This window comes from Pteropus alecto, unplaced genomic scaffold (genome assembly GCF_000325575.1).
Source record: "Pteropus alecto unplaced genomic scaffold, ASM32557v1 scaffold394, whole genome shotgun sequence".
NCBI lineage: Eukaryota > Metazoa > Chordata > Mammalia > Chiroptera > Pteropodidae > Pteropus > Pteropus alecto.
The window spans coordinates 208,942-227,012 of NW_006436007.1; the positions used below are offsets into that span (position 1 = coordinate 208,942).

At 38.0% G+C, this 18,071-nt stretch overlaps 1 protein-coding gene and 1 pseudogene across 2 annotated transcripts in view; both read right to left on the reverse strand.

Annotated features, from left to right (window-relative positions):
* The window catches only part of ENTPD4 (ectonucleoside triphosphate diphosphohydrolase 4), a 31,502-nt gene that overhangs the window by 8,517 nt on the left and 4,914 nt on the right, over positions 1–18,071 (reverse strand). The window contains exons 2-9 of one of the 2 annotated variants that reach the window (XM_015589247.2): positions 17,259–17,357; positions 14,696–14,893; positions 13,965–14,170; positions 10,690–10,840; positions 10,111–10,214; positions 4,380–4,439; positions 3,971–4,101; positions 2,122–2,288 (exon numbers count right to left, since the gene is read on the reverse strand). In XM_015589247.2, the coding sequence (XP_015444733.1) occupies positions 2,122–2,288; positions 3,971–4,101; positions 4,380–4,439; positions 10,111–10,214; positions 10,690–10,840; positions 13,965–14,170; positions 14,696–14,893; positions 17,259–17,266 (1,025 nt within the window). In that variant the 5' untranslated portion in view covers positions 17,267–17,357. Of the gene's footprint in view, positions 1–2,121; positions 2,289–3,946; positions 4,102–4,379; positions 4,440–10,110; positions 10,215–10,689; positions 10,841–13,964; positions 14,171–14,695; positions 14,894–17,258; positions 17,358–18,071 lie in introns of both variants that reach the window. The other variant, XM_006911756.3, reaches the window with a different exon arrangement.
* LOC112479643 lies at positions 7,290–7,408 on the reverse strand (annotated as a pseudogene).

Here is an 18,071-nt window from a genome sequence, read left to right on the forward strand (position 1 = left end):
TTTGGGAGTTATGATATACACTCTCGTACAGCAGGCACCTTAAGAGTCCAGTGAAACACCTACCGGGTCAGGTGACCTGAAACTTTCTGTTCCCTGTACACAACCTGGTGTCCCGGCTGCGAAGCGCACTGTCAGTAAGCCCCGCTCAGTCTCCTGCTGGCTGCAGGTGCGTGCCCACCCACTGTGTTGTTCCTAGCCCCATTTCTGCCACTAGAGATTGTGATTTTAATCATATATCAATGAAGTGCGATTGTGAAAAGAAGTAACTGATCCTGTGAAAACTAGGTCAGATGCCTTAGAAAAACATGATAAAGGCAAATTGCCAGAAAGCTGTTATCAAATTATGTGTTTGCAAGATTGTAAAAGAATTGAGAAAAATCAGTAAAAGTCTAGATGGACCTGGTATCGAATTGTTTCACAAATGTCGTTAAGTCCTTCGTATTTAGAGAAAGACAAAATGACGTCAAGATGGGTGGGTGCAGTACACGCCAGAGAAATGACAGACATAGCCTAAAAAAACACTTTAGTCCAGAGCAAAAGATTGGCAAATAATACATAAGTTAAAACAAAATGCTTGAGGTTTGATTCTATCTTTATGATTCTGTTTTAACTGATTTTTAAAAAGTGAATCAACCACTCATCCCAATTGCTGTAGATAACAGTGCTTCTACTGTATTACAGGCTCTGAGAAGTCCCGTAGAAAAATCAGCTTTGCTCACTGAAATGCACTATGCGTACTATTTCCCAATGAAAGTCCCAGGCATGAAGATCTGTAATCCTGCTATGTATACTTGAATGTAATAAATTAAGGTCTTTGTCACTACTCAAAAATGTTTAATTAAAAAAATCAATCATCACTACTATGGCAGAGAGATAAATATGCATTCAAGGTTCAATTCATGATATGCAAAAAGTGATGGCTAACATTTATTATTATTATACAAGTCCAACACCAACCAAATGTATACTTCATGCTACTGTGTTTAGTTGCTTGCCTTACATCTAAATTAAGAAGTACCACTAAATTATCTATTATACAAGCTTCCTGACATTAAAACAATCAGTAAAAACCAGGGTTGCAGAAGGTGTTTTGCCAAAATTCTGATTTAAATATCATTTATAAAATATTTCAAGACTATTATAAAAAATAATTATATTAAAATGTGTTATATAATACACCACTTTAAAAAAGAAACAATAGGACTACCAATTTCTTAACCAACACTATTCAATTAATGCCTGGAGTAGACAAAAACCAGGTTTTTATTGCTTTCCCTATTTACATATATTAATTTCTGGAAAATGTGGTACTAAATGGCTCTGACTTGGTGTTTCTTAAAGTTTGGGCCTCCACAGGTTTAAGATTAAATTGATCAAGGAAATATACTATCATTTATTTCTGTGAATTAGGGATATTAAAATTATTTCATCAAAGCAAACACAATAGTAATTAATAGGGTATTTTACATAATTCCAGATTTCAGATATTTTTATTCATCCAAATGGCTTTTCTGCTCTTATGAACTAACTTCAAATAAATAATTATATACTCAGAAAATAAACTTAAATCGATAAAGTTTGCTTTTTTTTTTTTATGTATTTTCTATACCAGAATTGTTTATAAACACATTTTTTAAAGTTTCGCTGCTATAAGTATTTAAAATCACTAATTTTGACTTCTAGATCATTCCTTTCTCTTGAGTAACTGCACAGGCTGGTTTTCCAGAACATCACATAATTTAATTTTATCAATAATGACAATTGTATCATCACTTACTACGGGTTCCAAGACATCTGCAGTGGCCCACATCTGAGTTTCCCAAGAACTCTGCAATCTGGAATGTATCACCCAGCGCTGCTAGCTACTGTAATATCCTGATAGTGAAATTTCTAAGCCATCAAGGGGGGCGTGGGTCTGAGAGCGCGCGCCCTCTTTGGAGCCTGGTGGGATGTAGGGCCAAAGGCAGAACCCGGGTGTCCTTTTGCTTCTCCCAGCTCGGCCGGCAGGGGAATGAAGAGCCGACAGTGCTGACATGCTCCTGTCCTTTAAGGTCTCCCTGCTTTGCCTGGATATGTTTTCTGGGTTTGAAAGGGACTGCTGAGCAGAGGAAGGTTCTTTACCTGTTCTTTTGAACTGTGTTGGCAAATATCTTGTCTTCATATCTCTGTCGAGCAGCATTGCCACCAAACCCAAGAAATGTGGCCACATAGACTCGGTACACATGCTCAGTCTGGTGAACGTCACATCCCAGGTTAAATTCGGCTAGCAAGTTTTTAGCTACTTCTTCCTGAACACGTAGGGATAACAAACTTTAATATTTTAAGCAATACATAAACAAACAATCACTTTCTTTAGAAAGAAGGCTCTAAAAAATCTAAAAAGGTTCTCATCTAAATGGAGCAAAAATTTCTGCTTCTGCATTTTCTTCTGAGGGTTCCTTCTAATTCAATATGACAATTCTGACTTAAGAAATTTCAGTTGTGCTGCACATTTGTGATACTGTTACAACTTTTTGAAAAAGGAAGTTAGCGGTGTAGTTCATATTCTCTGATCTAGTAAATCTATTTATGGAATCCTATGCTATGGAAATAATCTTGAACATTGAAAAGTCTCTATACACAAAGATGTCCTTCCAATTCTGGGACAGAAAAAGCTGGATGTCATCTAAATACGCAACTCCTAAAATGGTTTAGTAAATTATGGTAATCAACAGTTTATGGTGGAACATGGTTATGTGCTGTTAAATAAGAGACACAAAATTGCATAAACAGTAAGATTACAACAACCATATTTTTAAAAACTATAAATAGGAAAAAATGAAAAGAAAAATACACGATGCTAACAATGAATTTTTAGATAATGCATCCATGAAAATTTTTAATCCTAATTTTTCAGAATTTTTTCCAAACTTGCTTTATGTATTTTCAAAAATTTCTCTTGAAGGGTAAAATGTGACTTTTTACAAAGAGTGTAATAGTTTCTGGAGGCATGTCTAGATGCGAAGTAAGAAACACAGATAGTAATACCTGAACTTACAAAGCATTTTTCTAAGGAGCTTAATAAATGTACCAATAACATTGAGTGAACAGTAGGTATCTGGTAATGCGTTAGATACTTTATATGCACTGTCTCATTTAAACCTTAGAATAACCCTATGGTAGAGGCGCTTACATCATATTTACAGATGAAGAAACCAGTTCAAAGAAGTTCAGTGACTTGCATAAGGTCACATGACTAGCAGGGACAGAATGATGATGAGGCCTAGGCTTGTCCAGTGCCAGTCTTTTTGAACCACTGTGCCATACTGGGGGAAAGTGTAGGAAACCAGGCTTTGGTATTAATTTACAGTGGAATGGAAACAGAGTAATAAAGACATGAGCAATTTAGGAATACATCTAAAAACCCTTCTGGTGCTCTCCGCACAGGGCCACCGGCCTACTGGGAAACTACAGACAGTGAATCAGAGCACTGAAGGTTTGAAGAAGACAGGTAAACCTAAGTTCAGAAACGTGGAAGCAGTGGACATAAACCTTGGTCTTTTCCAGAAAAGTCAAAGCTGTCCGAGTCATTAAAAAATGTACTTTTCCCCAATTATAACTTAAGAAATCTAATGCTATTCTATTAAATTTTACTATACCTGTTGAGAAAAAGAAGTGACTGAAGAAACAATAGAAACAAAAACTCAAGCATGTGACTGACATATATGCCGCAAAAACCCTCTACGTAAGTTCAGAACACAAACCAGCTGACTTCAATGAACAAACACAAACTGCTTAGGGGGAGGACTGCCTTGGTTTCCGCCTTCTCCTGTCTCCTTGGTTGAGAAGGTGGTACTTCAGCAAGCACAGTAAAGACGTGTTCGGACTCAGAAAACAAAACAAAAATGAATGGAAACATGTTAAATGAAACCAAATCAAACAGAAGGAAATTTGTACAGATAATAACCTGCTGTGAGGAGGCAAAGCTTACAGTTTTGGGGACTTCGTACGCTATCTGGGTCGACACGCCTCCCATGTCGAGAATACCAGCAGTCCTTTTACGGAGAATGGCTTCGCTGCTCTCACTACCAGGAATGATCACTTCCACAACTGCCTCATCATCTGGAAAGAACGAGAAGCAGCCATGGGAGCAGAACAAAGCCAGAGAACTGGGATCTTCTGAAGAGTCACCTTGTTTTCATGGTATGTTTCAAGCATTTCTAGGCAAACCCAGCCTACTCCTCCCAACTAAAATCAAGATAATTGTGCGAAATAGCAGCTTCTCTCGCTCTACTCCTACACACTTAGCTGTGTCACAAAACTTAGTTCCTTTTTCATCCTTTACACAGAAAAAGCTATAATTTCCAGATAGACACATTAGTTGGAAACACGATACTTACCATCCTCAATATGCTCAAATCGTCCAAGGACAAAATTAATGCCGATCCAAGCGTACACACCTACAGACGTTGCACAGGGTGAAGACGAGAATAGAGTTTTAAAATATTTTATATAACTCTTATCAATGCAGTCTGTGCAAACATCTCATTTATTTTACTCCTTAACAACCTGTGAAAACGTAATCTGAAATAACACATTTCTACTGATATGTTCGATCTTTTACTATGCAGAAACTTTTGGGTTTGATGTGGTCCCATCTGTTGGGTTTTGCTTTTTTTATCTGTGCTTTTGGTGTCATGCCCCTAAAATCTGCCAAGACAAATAACGACAAGCATAACTCCTTCATTTCCTTCTAGGAATTTTATGGTATCAGGTCTTATGTTTAAGACTTTGATCCATTTTTAATTTTTGTGAGTGGTATGAGATAGGGTTCCAATTTCATTTTTTCTCCATGTTTCTCCAGTTTTCCTAGCACCACTTGAAAAGACTATCCTTTCCCCCATTGAATTTTCTTAGCTCCCTTGTTGAATATTAGCTGACTATATAAGCAGGGATTTAATTCTGGGCTCTCTATTCTGTCCTATTGGTTGATGTATCTATCTCTGTGATGGAACCATACTGCTCTTATTACTATGGCTTTGTAGTACAGTTTGAAATCCAGAAGTGTGGTACCTCCAGCTCTGTTCTCTTTTCTCAGGATTGCTTTGGCTATTCAGGGTCTTTTGTGGTTCCAAATTTAGGGATAGTTTATTCTATTTCTCTGAAGAATGCCTTTGGTATTTTGATGGGGACTGTGTTGAATATGTAGATGGCTTTGGACATTTCAATAATATAAATTCTTCTGATCCATGAACATGAAATGTCTTTCCATTTGTTCGTCTTCTTCATTTCTCTCAGCAAAGACTTGTAGTTTTCATTGTACAGATTTTTCACTTTGTAGATTAGATTCATTCCTCAGTATTTTATTGTTTTTGATGCTACTGTGAATGAGCATTTTCAGATGCTTCACTATTAAAGAAATGTAACTGATTTCTATGTTGATTCTGTATCCTGCCATTTCACTGTATTGAAATTGTTGATTAATTCAATAATTAATCAAGTTTTTGACTGACTCTTTGGGATTTTCTATGTATATGATCAGCAAATAGTGACAATTTTATTCCTTTGTCTTGCCGAATTGTTCTGGCTAGGCTTCCCAGTACTATATTGTGTAAGAATGATGAGTGGCATCCTTGTCTCATTCCTGATCTCATACGAAACGCTTTCAACTCTTCTCCACTGAGTATAGCTGTGTTTGCCATATACAGCTTTAGCTGTGTTAAGGTACCCCCAGTCTGTTAAGGGATTTTATCATGAACAAATGTATTTTGTGAAATGCTTTTTCTATGTCTATTGAGATGATCATGTGATTTTCATCTTTCATTTCACTGATGTAATGATGTATTGCATGTTTATTGATGTGTATGTTGAATCATCCTTGTTATCTGAGGAATAAATCCTACTTGGTCATGGTGTATATTGTGCTGTTGATATTGGTTTGCTAATATTTTGCTGAGAATTTTTGCATCTATATTCATCAAGGATATTGGTTTATAGTTTTCTTGTATCCTTATTGGGTTTTATCAAGGTAATGCTGGCTTCATAGAAGTAGTTTTGGAGTATCCCCTTCTCCTCAACATTTTGGAAGAGTTTGATCAGGGTTGGTGTTAATTCTTTAAATGTTCGGTGGAACTCTCCCATGAAGCCATCTGGTCCTGGAGTTTTCTGTGTGGGGAATTTTTTTTATTATTGATTCAATCTTTTTACTCATTATTAGTCTGCTCAGATTGCTTATTTCTTCCCGATTCAGTCTTGGTAGGTTTTATGATCCTAGAAATATATCCATTTCTCCCGGGTAATTTGTTGGCATTTCATTGTTCACAGTAAGTAGTTTCTTATGAGTCTATGTATTTCTGTAGAATTAATCATAATCTCTCCTCTTTCATTTCTAATTTTATTTAGTTGAGTCCGTCTTTTTTTCTTAGTCTAGCTAGAGGTTTGTCACTTTTGTTGATCTTTTTGAAGAACCAGATTAGTTTTGTTGATCTTTTCTATGGTTTCTCTGGTCTCTATTTCATTTATTTCTGCTCTTTTGCTACATTCCATGGTAACTGATATATTACGTTCCCATTTTCAGTTGTTTCAAGATAATTTTTTTTTCCCTTTTGATTTCTTCTTTGACCCATTGGTTGTTTAGAAGTGTGTTGTTCAGTTTCCACATATTTGTAGATTTTCTCGCCTTCCTAATTTCATATCATGGTGATCAGAAAAGATAGGTGGTATGGTTTCGATCTTCTTAAAATTTGCTAAAATTCATATAATCTATTCTAAAGAATGTTCCATGTGCACTTGAGAAAATGTATATTCAGCTGCTATTGGCTGGAATGTTTTGCATGTATCTGTTAAGTCCACTTGTGCTAACACGAGGTTCAAGCCGATGTTTCCTTTTTGATTTTCTGTATGGACGATCTAATGTTTTGCTGATAGTGGGGTACTGGAGTGCCCTACTATTATTGTATTGTTATCTATTTCTCTTGTTAGATCTGCTAGTATTTGCTTAATATATTTTGGTGCTCAGGTGTTGGGAGCATATATATTTATATCTTCCTCGCATATTGACCTCTTTGTCATTATATAATGACCTTCTCTGTCTCTTGTTACCCTTTTTGTCTTGAAGTCTACTTGCCTGATATAAGTATGGCTATACCTGCCTTCTTTTGGTTTGTTTGCTTGGAACATTTTCTTCCATTCTTTCACTTTGAGCCTATGTGTGTCTTTTTTTTATTATTTTTTTATTAGGCAAGGCAACTCTTGGTTGACCTCACAGATTGCAAGGACCTTGCCAGCTTACAACTCCTTTTTATTTTTTACACCTACAGCATCTGGTCTTCCTAGGCGGTTTCCCATCCAAGTACTAACCAGGCCCAATCCTGCTTAGCTTCCGAGATGAGACAGGATCGGGCTTGTTCAGGGTAGCATGGCTGTAGACCTATGTGTGTCTTTAGAGCTAAAATGAGTCTCCTACAGGCAGCGTAGAGTTGGATTTTTTTTAAAAAATCTATTTAGCCACTCTGTGCCTTTTGATTGGTGAGTTCAATCCATTTTCATTTAGTGTGATCACTGATATGTAAGGATTTATCACAGCAATTTTATCTTATCTATTGCCTTCTGGTTATTGTCTCTTCCTTGTTTCTTTTTCTTTGTTTCTGTCGACTTTTGTAAGTTTACGGTTTTTCATGATTTGCTCAGTCTCCCCTATTTTTATGTGTTGTGTCTCTGTGCTAGATTTTTGCTTTGTGGTTACCATAAGGTTTACATAAAACATCTCATAGATAAAATCATCCTTTTTTTTACAGACAGAAAATTATCCTCATTTACCTATAAAGGTTCTATCCTTTCACTTTTCCACTTTTATATTTTTGATGTTGCCAATTATCTTTTTATGCTGTTACCGAGTTGTAGTAGGTAGTTATTTTTAATGCTCCCTTTAACTTTATGCTATGTTGAATATACTACTATGAAAAAAGTTACTTTTTAAATTCTAATTGTCACTTTAATCAGAGTTTTTTGTACTTTTCTCTTCATTTCACTTTGAGCCATTTTAGTTTCAAGAGCTCCTTTCAACATTTCTCATAAGGCAGGTCTAGTGGCTGGTGAACTCCTTCAGCTTTTGTCTGGGAAAGCTTTCATTTCTCCTTCACATCTAAAGGATGACTCTGCCAGACAAGAGTAATCTTGACTGGCAATTTTTCTCTCTCAATACTTTGAGTATCATTCCATTCTTTGTTGGCCTATAAAGTTTCTGCTGAGAAATCTGCTGACAGCATAACGTAGGATGCTTCCCCCTGCGCCCCGCCCCCCAGCTGCCTTTAACACTCTTTACCACTGATTTTTGACAGTTTTAATATATGCTGGAGTTCATTTTGTGTTGAGATAATAGGGTGTTCTACTAGCTTTGTAGACTTGTATATTCAGTCCCTTCCCAAGGTTTGGGAAAGTCTCGGCTATTATTTAAATGTACTCTCTGCTCTCTTCTCTTTCTCTTCTTCTGGAAAATCCATCAACCCTCTGTTGGGTTTCTCGTAGGGTTTCTTCACTTTAAAAAAACCGTAGTTCTCTCTCTTCTTCTACCTGAAACATTTCTATATTTCTATTCTCAAGCTCGTTTATTCTCTCTTCCATCGGATCTGCTTTATTTCCAGTGCTTTCTATTCATTTCATTTATTGAGTTCTTCAGCTCCAGAATGTTTGGTTCTTTTTTAGAATTTCAACCTTTTAGTAAGTACTACTTCTGTTTATTAATTTTATTCCTGAGATCACTGCATTGCCTTTCTGAGTTTTCTTGTGCTCATTGCATTTCTTCATAATAGCTTTTCAGAATTCGTTATCAGTTAGATCAAAGTAGTCCGTGTCTCTGGGTTTGGCTGCCAGAAAACTACTGTCTTCTTTTGGTGATATCATGTTACCATGATTTTTCAGTGTTTGATGAAAAGTGCCTCTGCTGCCGCATTTTGAGTAATGAACACTTTCTTGTTGAGGTAAAGCTTGGTTTGCCATTCTAACAATTCAGCAGGTTGGTAATTGGAAGAGTTACTTTTCTTTTCCAGAAGGTGGTGCTGCAGCACAAATTTTTGGTTTCTCTTACCAGCTCCTGCCTAGTCAGGTTGGGAGCATGTGCATTAAAAAAGCTGGTGAAGAGGGGCAAAAAAAGGGTGGTGGCAGAGTTGGGGAGGTGTGTGCTTAGCACTTGGTACTGTGGCTGTGCCCACAGGCCAGTGGGGGGAGCGGGGAGGATCCTGCACTGGGTGGTGTCCTAGAGGTCCGTGGGCGGTCCTCTTGCCAGAATCCTGGGGCAGACAGCAGGTTACGACTCCCTTCAGGTCTCTTCGCCTTCTTCCCTTTCCTGTCCCTGCCCCGAGTCATTGTGCTCTCCTCACAGAGAACAGGCAGGTCCTTCCAGCTGCAGCATGCACGGCACGTTAGAGCTCTACTCGACACCTTCGCACTTCACCTCCTCTGCCAGAAAGTTGTGCCAGCCTGGCCCACTGCCAGCCCTACCACTGATGCCTCTGCTGCTGCTTGCCTCTGCAGCCTCCTCTAAGGTCCACTCCACCCACGTATGGGTGCACAGATGGATGGATCTCTCAGGTGCCCTGGTGTGCTGTATAGAAGTGCCTTTTTTTTTCTTTTTGGTTATGAACATTAGATTAGTTGTAAATCAGAGGAGAGAGAAAAAAGAAACAACTCACATTCCATGATGATGACATCATCAAGACCTGTTCACTTTTACTAACAGCTTTCAAAAGGGCCATAATCCAGTCGAACTAAAATATGTTTGTTCCTCTGTCTACAGTGTAGCATTTCCAACCTGTGTTAAATCATCTTTTCTGCCTGGAATGTGTTTCCTAGCCCTCTCTCAGAGCTCTGCACACACCATGCTCTGGCATGCTATATTCATAACTACCTCGTTAGGAACAGCTTGAATGTAATTTTCTCCATGATGCCCTTAGCAAGGAAAAAAAAGATCAACCATGCAAGAAACTAATTTTGCCATTTAAAAATTATATTTCAAGGCTATGGTTTTCCACACTTTAAGACATAAAGGGTGATTTAATAAAGTATACAGAGGGGAAAATGGAGAGGATGTAGAGACAGTTTCCCGAATTTCAAGGTAAAGAACAACAGACCAACCTTCTTGTTTCCCTGAAATCACTTCTGCATGGGAGTCAGAAAACAGGAAGTCAAAACGCACGGGGATGTCAGTCAGAAGGTCTTCCAGGATGGCTTTCTGCTGGCTGGAAGATAATCCAAAAGTTTACACCTCAAAATATTACATTCTGGATTTTTGTTTTAAAAAGAGGACACAAAAACCATTATGGCTCTGGTATATCCTATATGGAAGCAGTACACTTTAAAACCAAAGCAATTCATTAAAAAGATTATTTATTCTAGGAAGGAATTCTCAAGAGTTGTAGGACTTATGTGATTCCTAGATGTAAAACTACACATGCAAATAATCCTTAAACTAATAAAATAGAAAATCAGTGTTTTTAATGACAGCTTTATAGTTTACTACTCAAAGTCATAGACAAATATATAAAACGATATTTGGTGAGTTCTGGCTAAAGGAATAGTTCTGGTCCTATTCTAGATTTAAAGAATTTTTAATGTCTTCTTTTTGATGACGATGATGACAGGAGGGGGATGAGGAAGAAAATACGCCCCCCGCCCCGCCACCGGACTGGTCTGCCCTCGGGTAGAGGGGATCACCTTTCAGGAAGGATTCTCATTCCAGCTGTGCAGAGAATGTAGAGAGGGGTCTCTTTGTGTTTCGCGCGTGGTACATGCTCTGCAGCAAAGTTCAGAAGCGGAGAAATGTAATCACTGACTTTCTCTGGAGAGGTAGCAAATTCTGAAATGCCTACAGAAAAAGGACACTTCTGTTAACAAGTAGATATTTTAGTTAGTAAGTTATGTTTCTTCACTGTGGCTAATTTTAGAGAAATTCAGCTACACACCATGTTCTCCTAGTTTTTTTCTTATCCCTCTGGCAACTCCCTCCATAGTCCCTTTTCCTTAAATGTGAGTGAGACTAAATGTTCAGTCTTATGCTCTCTTCGCACTCATCAAAAATCCCGGAACTAACTGAGCATCTACTATGTATCCGACAGTTGGGATTGATTGCACATGTGCTCATCTCTGCCCTCAAGAAATGTGCTATTTTTCTCAGGCAAGTTCACTCATTCTCATAGCTGACATCGCATCTATATGTCTCGAATTCCAAATCTTAGCAGCAGCCACCTAGATCTCTTCCCCAACCTGCAGATCAGTTTGTGGTAACTGTCTGCTGGACGATGCTATGTGCTTATCTTCACAGCCCCCGCAACTCAACATATACAAGTCCGAACTCAACGTGTACTACAAACCTGCTCTTACTGTTTATTACCTACCTCGGTGACAACCATCACTGGCCATCCAGCAGCCCAAGCCAGTATCTTGGATAAAACCCCACCCCCGTGTCCCAGCATATGTTCTAGGTTTCATCAATTGCCTCTCCTGGATTCCTCTCACATTTTTTCACTTCTCCTCATGTCTTCTGGATACACCCACCCTCTGCCAGCCTACACATCCAACTCTCCAGTGTTAGAATTCTCTAACCATTTCCTATGCAAATGGTGTCCCTCCTGGCTTAACATCTTTTAGAGGTTCCTCAATGCCCTCCAAATAAAGCTCAACTCTAAAGCAGCATTACCTGCCCTGCATCTTACCCATCCTGTCTCTTCCCACACTCCTATCCGGCTTTGACTATACTGAACAAAATTTCTATAATGCATCATACTCTGGCCTTAGGGCCCCTGTACTCTTTGACTGCCTCCCTACCCACTTTCCCACCCCTTTTCACCTGGGTAACTCCCGCTCACCCACTGAGCTGCTTCCTCTATGGAAGACTTCCCTAATAGAACCTTGCAGATAAGCTATTATAACAGTCCATGCCTACCCTCACTACACCTTATCAAAATTATCTATTTATTTGCTTCTCTCATTTCAACTGGAAGTTTCTCAGGGGCATGAACTGAGTCTTGTTCCAGTTTATATTCTTCCACCTGACACAGTGCCTGGCAAATAGACATACTTGCTGCCTGAGTACAGGAGTGAATATTTCTAGCTGTTTTTTAGACTACAATATTAAAGATGTGGGGGATTTTAGAAGTCCAAAATTCCTTATTTCACAAAGTAGGAAATTGTGGACTAAGAAAAATTAAGTCATTTGTTAAAGCAATCAGCAAAAACATAAGACTAGAAGATTTTTTTGACTCTACATGCAATACTATTTCAATGGACACCAAGCCCCAAACTATCTAGAATCTATTAAGGAAATTGCTAGAGCTTTGCTGTAATGCTATACATGAGAGTCCACGTTTCAGGACAGAGAAGTGCTATAAAAATGTTCTTGAATTTTCACTTTAAACACTTTCTATAGCATCAGAGAGAACCATGTTAAATTAAGCCTGATTTTAGTAAGACTCTGGTGTCTACCCTGGGATGCTGCTGTACCTACCCCTTTGTTCTCGAAAGGAAAACCCCAAGGCACGAAAGTTTTCATCTTATCCCATGAGAGCAGTCTAACCACTGATGGAACCTTGCATGTGAGGCTAGATGAAATACGAAGTGCTTTATAGAGTTTTAGTTTTTAATCTTTGTGAATTTTTTATTTGAACTTTCACCCTGAAAATGTTTCTATATAGGGCTACATAAAAATTTCAGGGGTAGGAAAATAGAAAGTAAAAATTAAAGTCATTCACTAAGACTTACAGAATAATAATCTTCATTCATGAAAATGTACTCTGCTATCAAAATAATGCTTGTATAAGAGAAAGAATAAGTTCCCTCTCTTTAATCTGAAAAATGAGGTAGAGATTTTGAACTTTCTGAGCAATATGCTGGTGCCCAGATGCCCAAACATCAAAGAACAACCAACTTGTTGAGAGTTGCCTGAAAAGGATGTGGGGTCTGAATTATTCAATGAAAAATGACTAGGACTCAAGGGGTCCACAGTCTACCTGGTTGGGAACAGTTTTATGAGGACAAGTATTTTATAAGTTAAGACTGAATTTCCTTTTCACTTATATTTTTGGAATAGAAGATAATAAGCTATGATAATTATTTTTTTAATCAACATTTTCTAACATTTTAAAAGATAAACTTCTTGGATTGTCTGGATTTAATATTTTACTAACACATTGTCAAGATGAAATAAAAGTGCTGAATCTCTATTAAGATCGATGGTTCACATCAGTGATTATCAACTATCAAGATATAAGATGCCTATTTCAAAGTACTCCTGACACCTTCCATTCCTAATGCTTCTGACCATGTGAAGGGTGCTGCACATGGATATGGTGTAGATACAGAAAAAGGTTGAGAACCACTGATTTAAATAGTCTAATGAGAAAGGCTGAGAAAAAGGCTGAGAACTACTGATTTAAATAGTCTAATGAGAAAGGCAAATCCCAATTTTGACATAACATGCTTACTTAGAAACTGAAATATCTTTAAAAACTGGACATAATGATATCAGCTCTTCTATGCTCTGTGATCACCCTCATTAAATCTACATAACAAAAAGATGAAACAAATTCCCAGAAATTAAGCAAAAAAAAAAAAAAATGATCTAGATGATTAGAAATATACTGGGGCAGCAATTTTTAAAAATGACAAAGATATACCAAGGTATTAGAGTACGGATTTCCATGAGTTATCCGAAATCACCTTGTCAACTAGGAAACATCTGCATAGACATCATGAATAATGTTGTAGGAGACAAAAGACATGGGTGTTTGGACATGTTATGAAGGTGCTGGTCCCCTTATATAGGATGGATAGGAAAGAGAAAAGAAGGTGAAACAAGGAGACCAGGTGGGTCCTCGTGTGAGCTCGGAGTGGGAGGATGACTGTGCGGAGAGAAAGGGGAAAGACGTGAAAGACACTGCAGAGAATGAAAGGACAGACCCTGGCGATCGATCAGATGTTTATCATTTACATACCGGGTTTTATTTTCATAACCACTGGCTTTCGGTTTTTATCCCTCATTTGTCTGATGTCCAACAGATCATGAGGATTGCCATTATGCCTGGGCCAGCAATAGACAAATATTCGAGACCCACTGCTACCACAGTCCACCACGATACCATAGTTCACATTGGGATTATTGGTGTCTGTAGCTTCAATGTCAGTAACTCGTGCCAAGTACCTTGTTTAGAAAAACACACACTTTTATTGAGACAGAGAATAATATCATCCCAAACCTAACAGAGCAAACACAATAAACAAATACCAAGTCAGTGATTTCTAAGATGTGCAGAAGCACCACTAGAGCATTTTTACAACTGCCAGATGATTAAAGAGTCAAAAGAGAATAGAACGAGTGATAGTGATAAAGATAATCTAAATCAGATATGCACTCGCTATTCCTTAAAAGAAGTTGGAACATGTTCTGAAAAGCAAAACTATTTCCAAACTATCAACATTAACTGAAAAACGGCTTAGAAGATATCATAGGAGAAGCTTATGTTCAAATCCACTTATTATGTGGATCTGGCGGTTAATGATTAAACACTTTATAACAGTTTAATTTTTCATGCCATTCTATATTCCGTATAGCATCCATTTCCTACAGCCACAGGAACCTTAAATTCCAACCTAATTCTAATGTCTTGAAGCCACGAAATGAAGGTTGTGGCATCCCATCTAGAAAACAAATGCTTTTTCTACTTACCTTTGAAACTTCTTGTCTCTGGATAGCCGCCCATATTTATTTCGGATTATGACAACCGAAAAGTATAAAAGTGAAACAGCAGCAGCTAGAATGCTAATGACAATAATTTGGCGTAAATTGGTATTCAGAATTCGAGGACACCCCACTGGAGAGATGCTAAAATGCCAGGAAGCAGGAAAAAGACAGGAGAGGCCGATCCTGAAATTTTGAAAAACAGATTTTAAAGCAACCTGCTCCAAAGAGGCCTCCCATCACCTAGAGACCTTGAGTGTGAGCTGCCCTATCCCCTGCCAGTAAGTACCTGAACGTCAGCATCTTCCACATTGCTCTTTTGCTACATAACCCATTATTACTAAACTATATGAATGAAAATTAAGCCCTGATGGTTAGGATACTTCTGTGTTTCCCTTCTTGAGAGTACTATATAGATTTTTATTTGTACCCTGCTTTGTTTCTGAAAAAATAAAATAAAATAAAATAAAATAAAATAAAAAAGAATTAGAGACAGCTTCTAAGAATAAGTTCAATAAATATTTAAATCTATAATGAAATCAGGTTTAAAGATGAGGAAACCAAAAGACAATTTAGTACATCGAAATGCACGTAATAAGGTAGGCCTCTAAAGGTAGCTGACCATCCTAATGGCCAAAACCTTGCCACTAGATTATAAACATACAGTTATACATTGCATAATGACGTTTCAGTTTCGGTCAATACCAGACCACATACACAATGGTGGTCTCATAAGATTACAATGAAGCTAAAAAGTTTCTGTTGCCTAGTGACATTGTACCATCGTAATGCAATGCTTTACTTACGTGTTTGCGGTGATGCTGGTGTAAACAAACCTACTGCACTGCCAGTCACATGAAAGTAGAGCTCAAGCAATTATGTACAGTACCTAATACTTGATAATGATAATAAATGACTATGTTATTGGTTTACATATTCCCTATATTATACTTTTTGTTTTTATTTTAGAGTGTATGCGTTCTACCTATTTTTAAAAAGTTTATTGTAACACTAAAATAAAATAAAAAAGAATTAGAGACAGCTTCTAAGAATAAGTTCAATAAATATTTAAATCTATAATGAAATCAGGTTTAAAGATGAGGAAACCAAAAGACAATTTAGTACATCGAAATGCACGTAATAAGGTAGGCCTCTAAAGGTAGCTGACCATCCTAATGGCCAAAACCTTGCCACTAGATTATAAACATACAGTTATACATTGCATAATGACGTTTCAGTTTCGGTCAATACCAGACCACATACACAATGGTGGTCTCATAAGATTACAATGAAGCTAAAAAGTTTCTGTTGCCTAGTGACATTGTACCATCGTAATGCAATGCTTTACTTACGTGTTTGCGGTGATGCTGGTGTAAACAAACCTACTGCACTGCCAGTCACATGAAAGTAGAGCTCAAGCAATTATGTACAGTACCTAATACTTGATAATGATAATAAATGACTATGTTATTGGTTTCTGTATTTACCATACTATACTTTTTGTTGTTATTTTAGAGTGTAGTCTTTCTCTTTATAAAACAAAGTTTGCTATAAAACTGTCATTTTATGTTGGTGGCAGTCTCAAACGTCTTATGTTTATCTCATCTCTTAATCTCATCGCTTTCTCTTGCGTTTGAATTAATCTCATGATTCTTGTATAGTAACATGCTGTACAGGTTTGTAGCCCAAAGCAACAAGCTATTCCACATGGCCTAGATGTGGAGGAGGCCACAGCACCCAGGTTTGTGTAAGGGCACTCCGATGTTCGCACGACAACATTGTCTAATGATGCATTTCTTAGAACATACCCCCCTTGATAAGCAGCACGTGACTATCAATAGCTCAGGAGGAATAAGATTTTATTAATGCTGGATTCCAAGGCAAATTTCTCCCTGATGATTGAGAAAATAGTATCTTTAACAATATCCCCATAACAAACTCAATAAATGAATTTTGTATGGCCTGTGCTTTTAGAAATATTCCTGAGACATTTTTGCAAATAAAAATGTTTCTTCTCAGTTTCTGTTAGAAAAGACAAACTATTACTAGGCCTTGAAAAATATCTTGCTGCCTTTAGGACAAATTTTATTATTTTACAGTTCATTTCTATAGTCTTTCCTTTAAAGAGTGTTTCACAGACTAAAATATCTCACGGAATGGGAAGGTATCCTGCCAACCCAATGGAATTTTCCATTTGTAGTTTCTAGTTTCCATTGTGGGTACTTGGGCCAGTCCATGGAATTCGTCATCCCCTCCCCACACCTCGGAGACTTAGAGACAGTTATCTTGCGCTTAATACAACCCCTCACAGATTCCAGCACGCATGCTCTTTCCGATAAACTACACTAATTCCTGTAGAATCTGCCTGGCATTATCACTTTCCTTCTGCGCGGGCACCCTCTGGGGCCCTGGAAGAACAAAGGTGTCAGAAATGTAGCACAACTCTGAACACTTTTCACTGGGGTGTTAGATTTTTGTTCCTCTCGAGATCTGTTTTTGTGGCACCAAAATCTTGGGTTTTATAGTGCCAGTGGTGAGGCACATCACTCACCTCCCCATGCTGACAAGTCAGAGGTAAGGCAATGTTCTAGGCGTCAGTCTTCGCACACCATTATAGAAACAACGGGGTCCTGCCGGAGTTAGAGCCCTCCTGTTCCAGAAAAAATCACAAAGATGGCACAATCTAAGAAAATGTCTACATTCTTTATGAACTCTGCTTGAATCCAACCACGTATAATCTGGTCCATGATCCCTGCACTGAAGTTGTTAAAGGGTTTATTTTGAGCATGTAGCTCTTGCATTAGCATTGATCAAATCCCTGTCTAACTTCCTAGTCTTCCCTGCCGTCAGTCAGACTAGACAGATATGTACCCCATGCCTCAGCCATCGTAACACAAGCTGCAAGTCACTGAAATGTTCCACATTCCTCGGCATTTGTAGGATGACTCCCTTTTGGGTCCATCTGTTGACCTTCCAAGGTAATCCTCATGACACAAGTCATGCACCATCCCTCCGTGAGGACTTACCCAGTCCTCGTATCCCCAGAGTATTCACTCATCACATTAGCAGGCTACACTTTAGACTTGTGGTTGACTTTCTCATCACATGGCAAGCCCCTCACTGGCAGAGACAACCACTTATTCTTCTGTTTCCCCAAGGAACAGAACCTGACACACAAGTCATAAGCAACCATTGTTTGTTTTTTGGATGGCTGGGAATGGGAGATACACAAAGATGAATCAGACATGGATCTAGCCTTTAAAGAATTTATAATGCAGTACAGGGGAAAACACACACATACAAAGTATTAACAATGCCTACCTGACAAAGAGGGGAAAACACACTTTAATTAGGTCAACTTTTA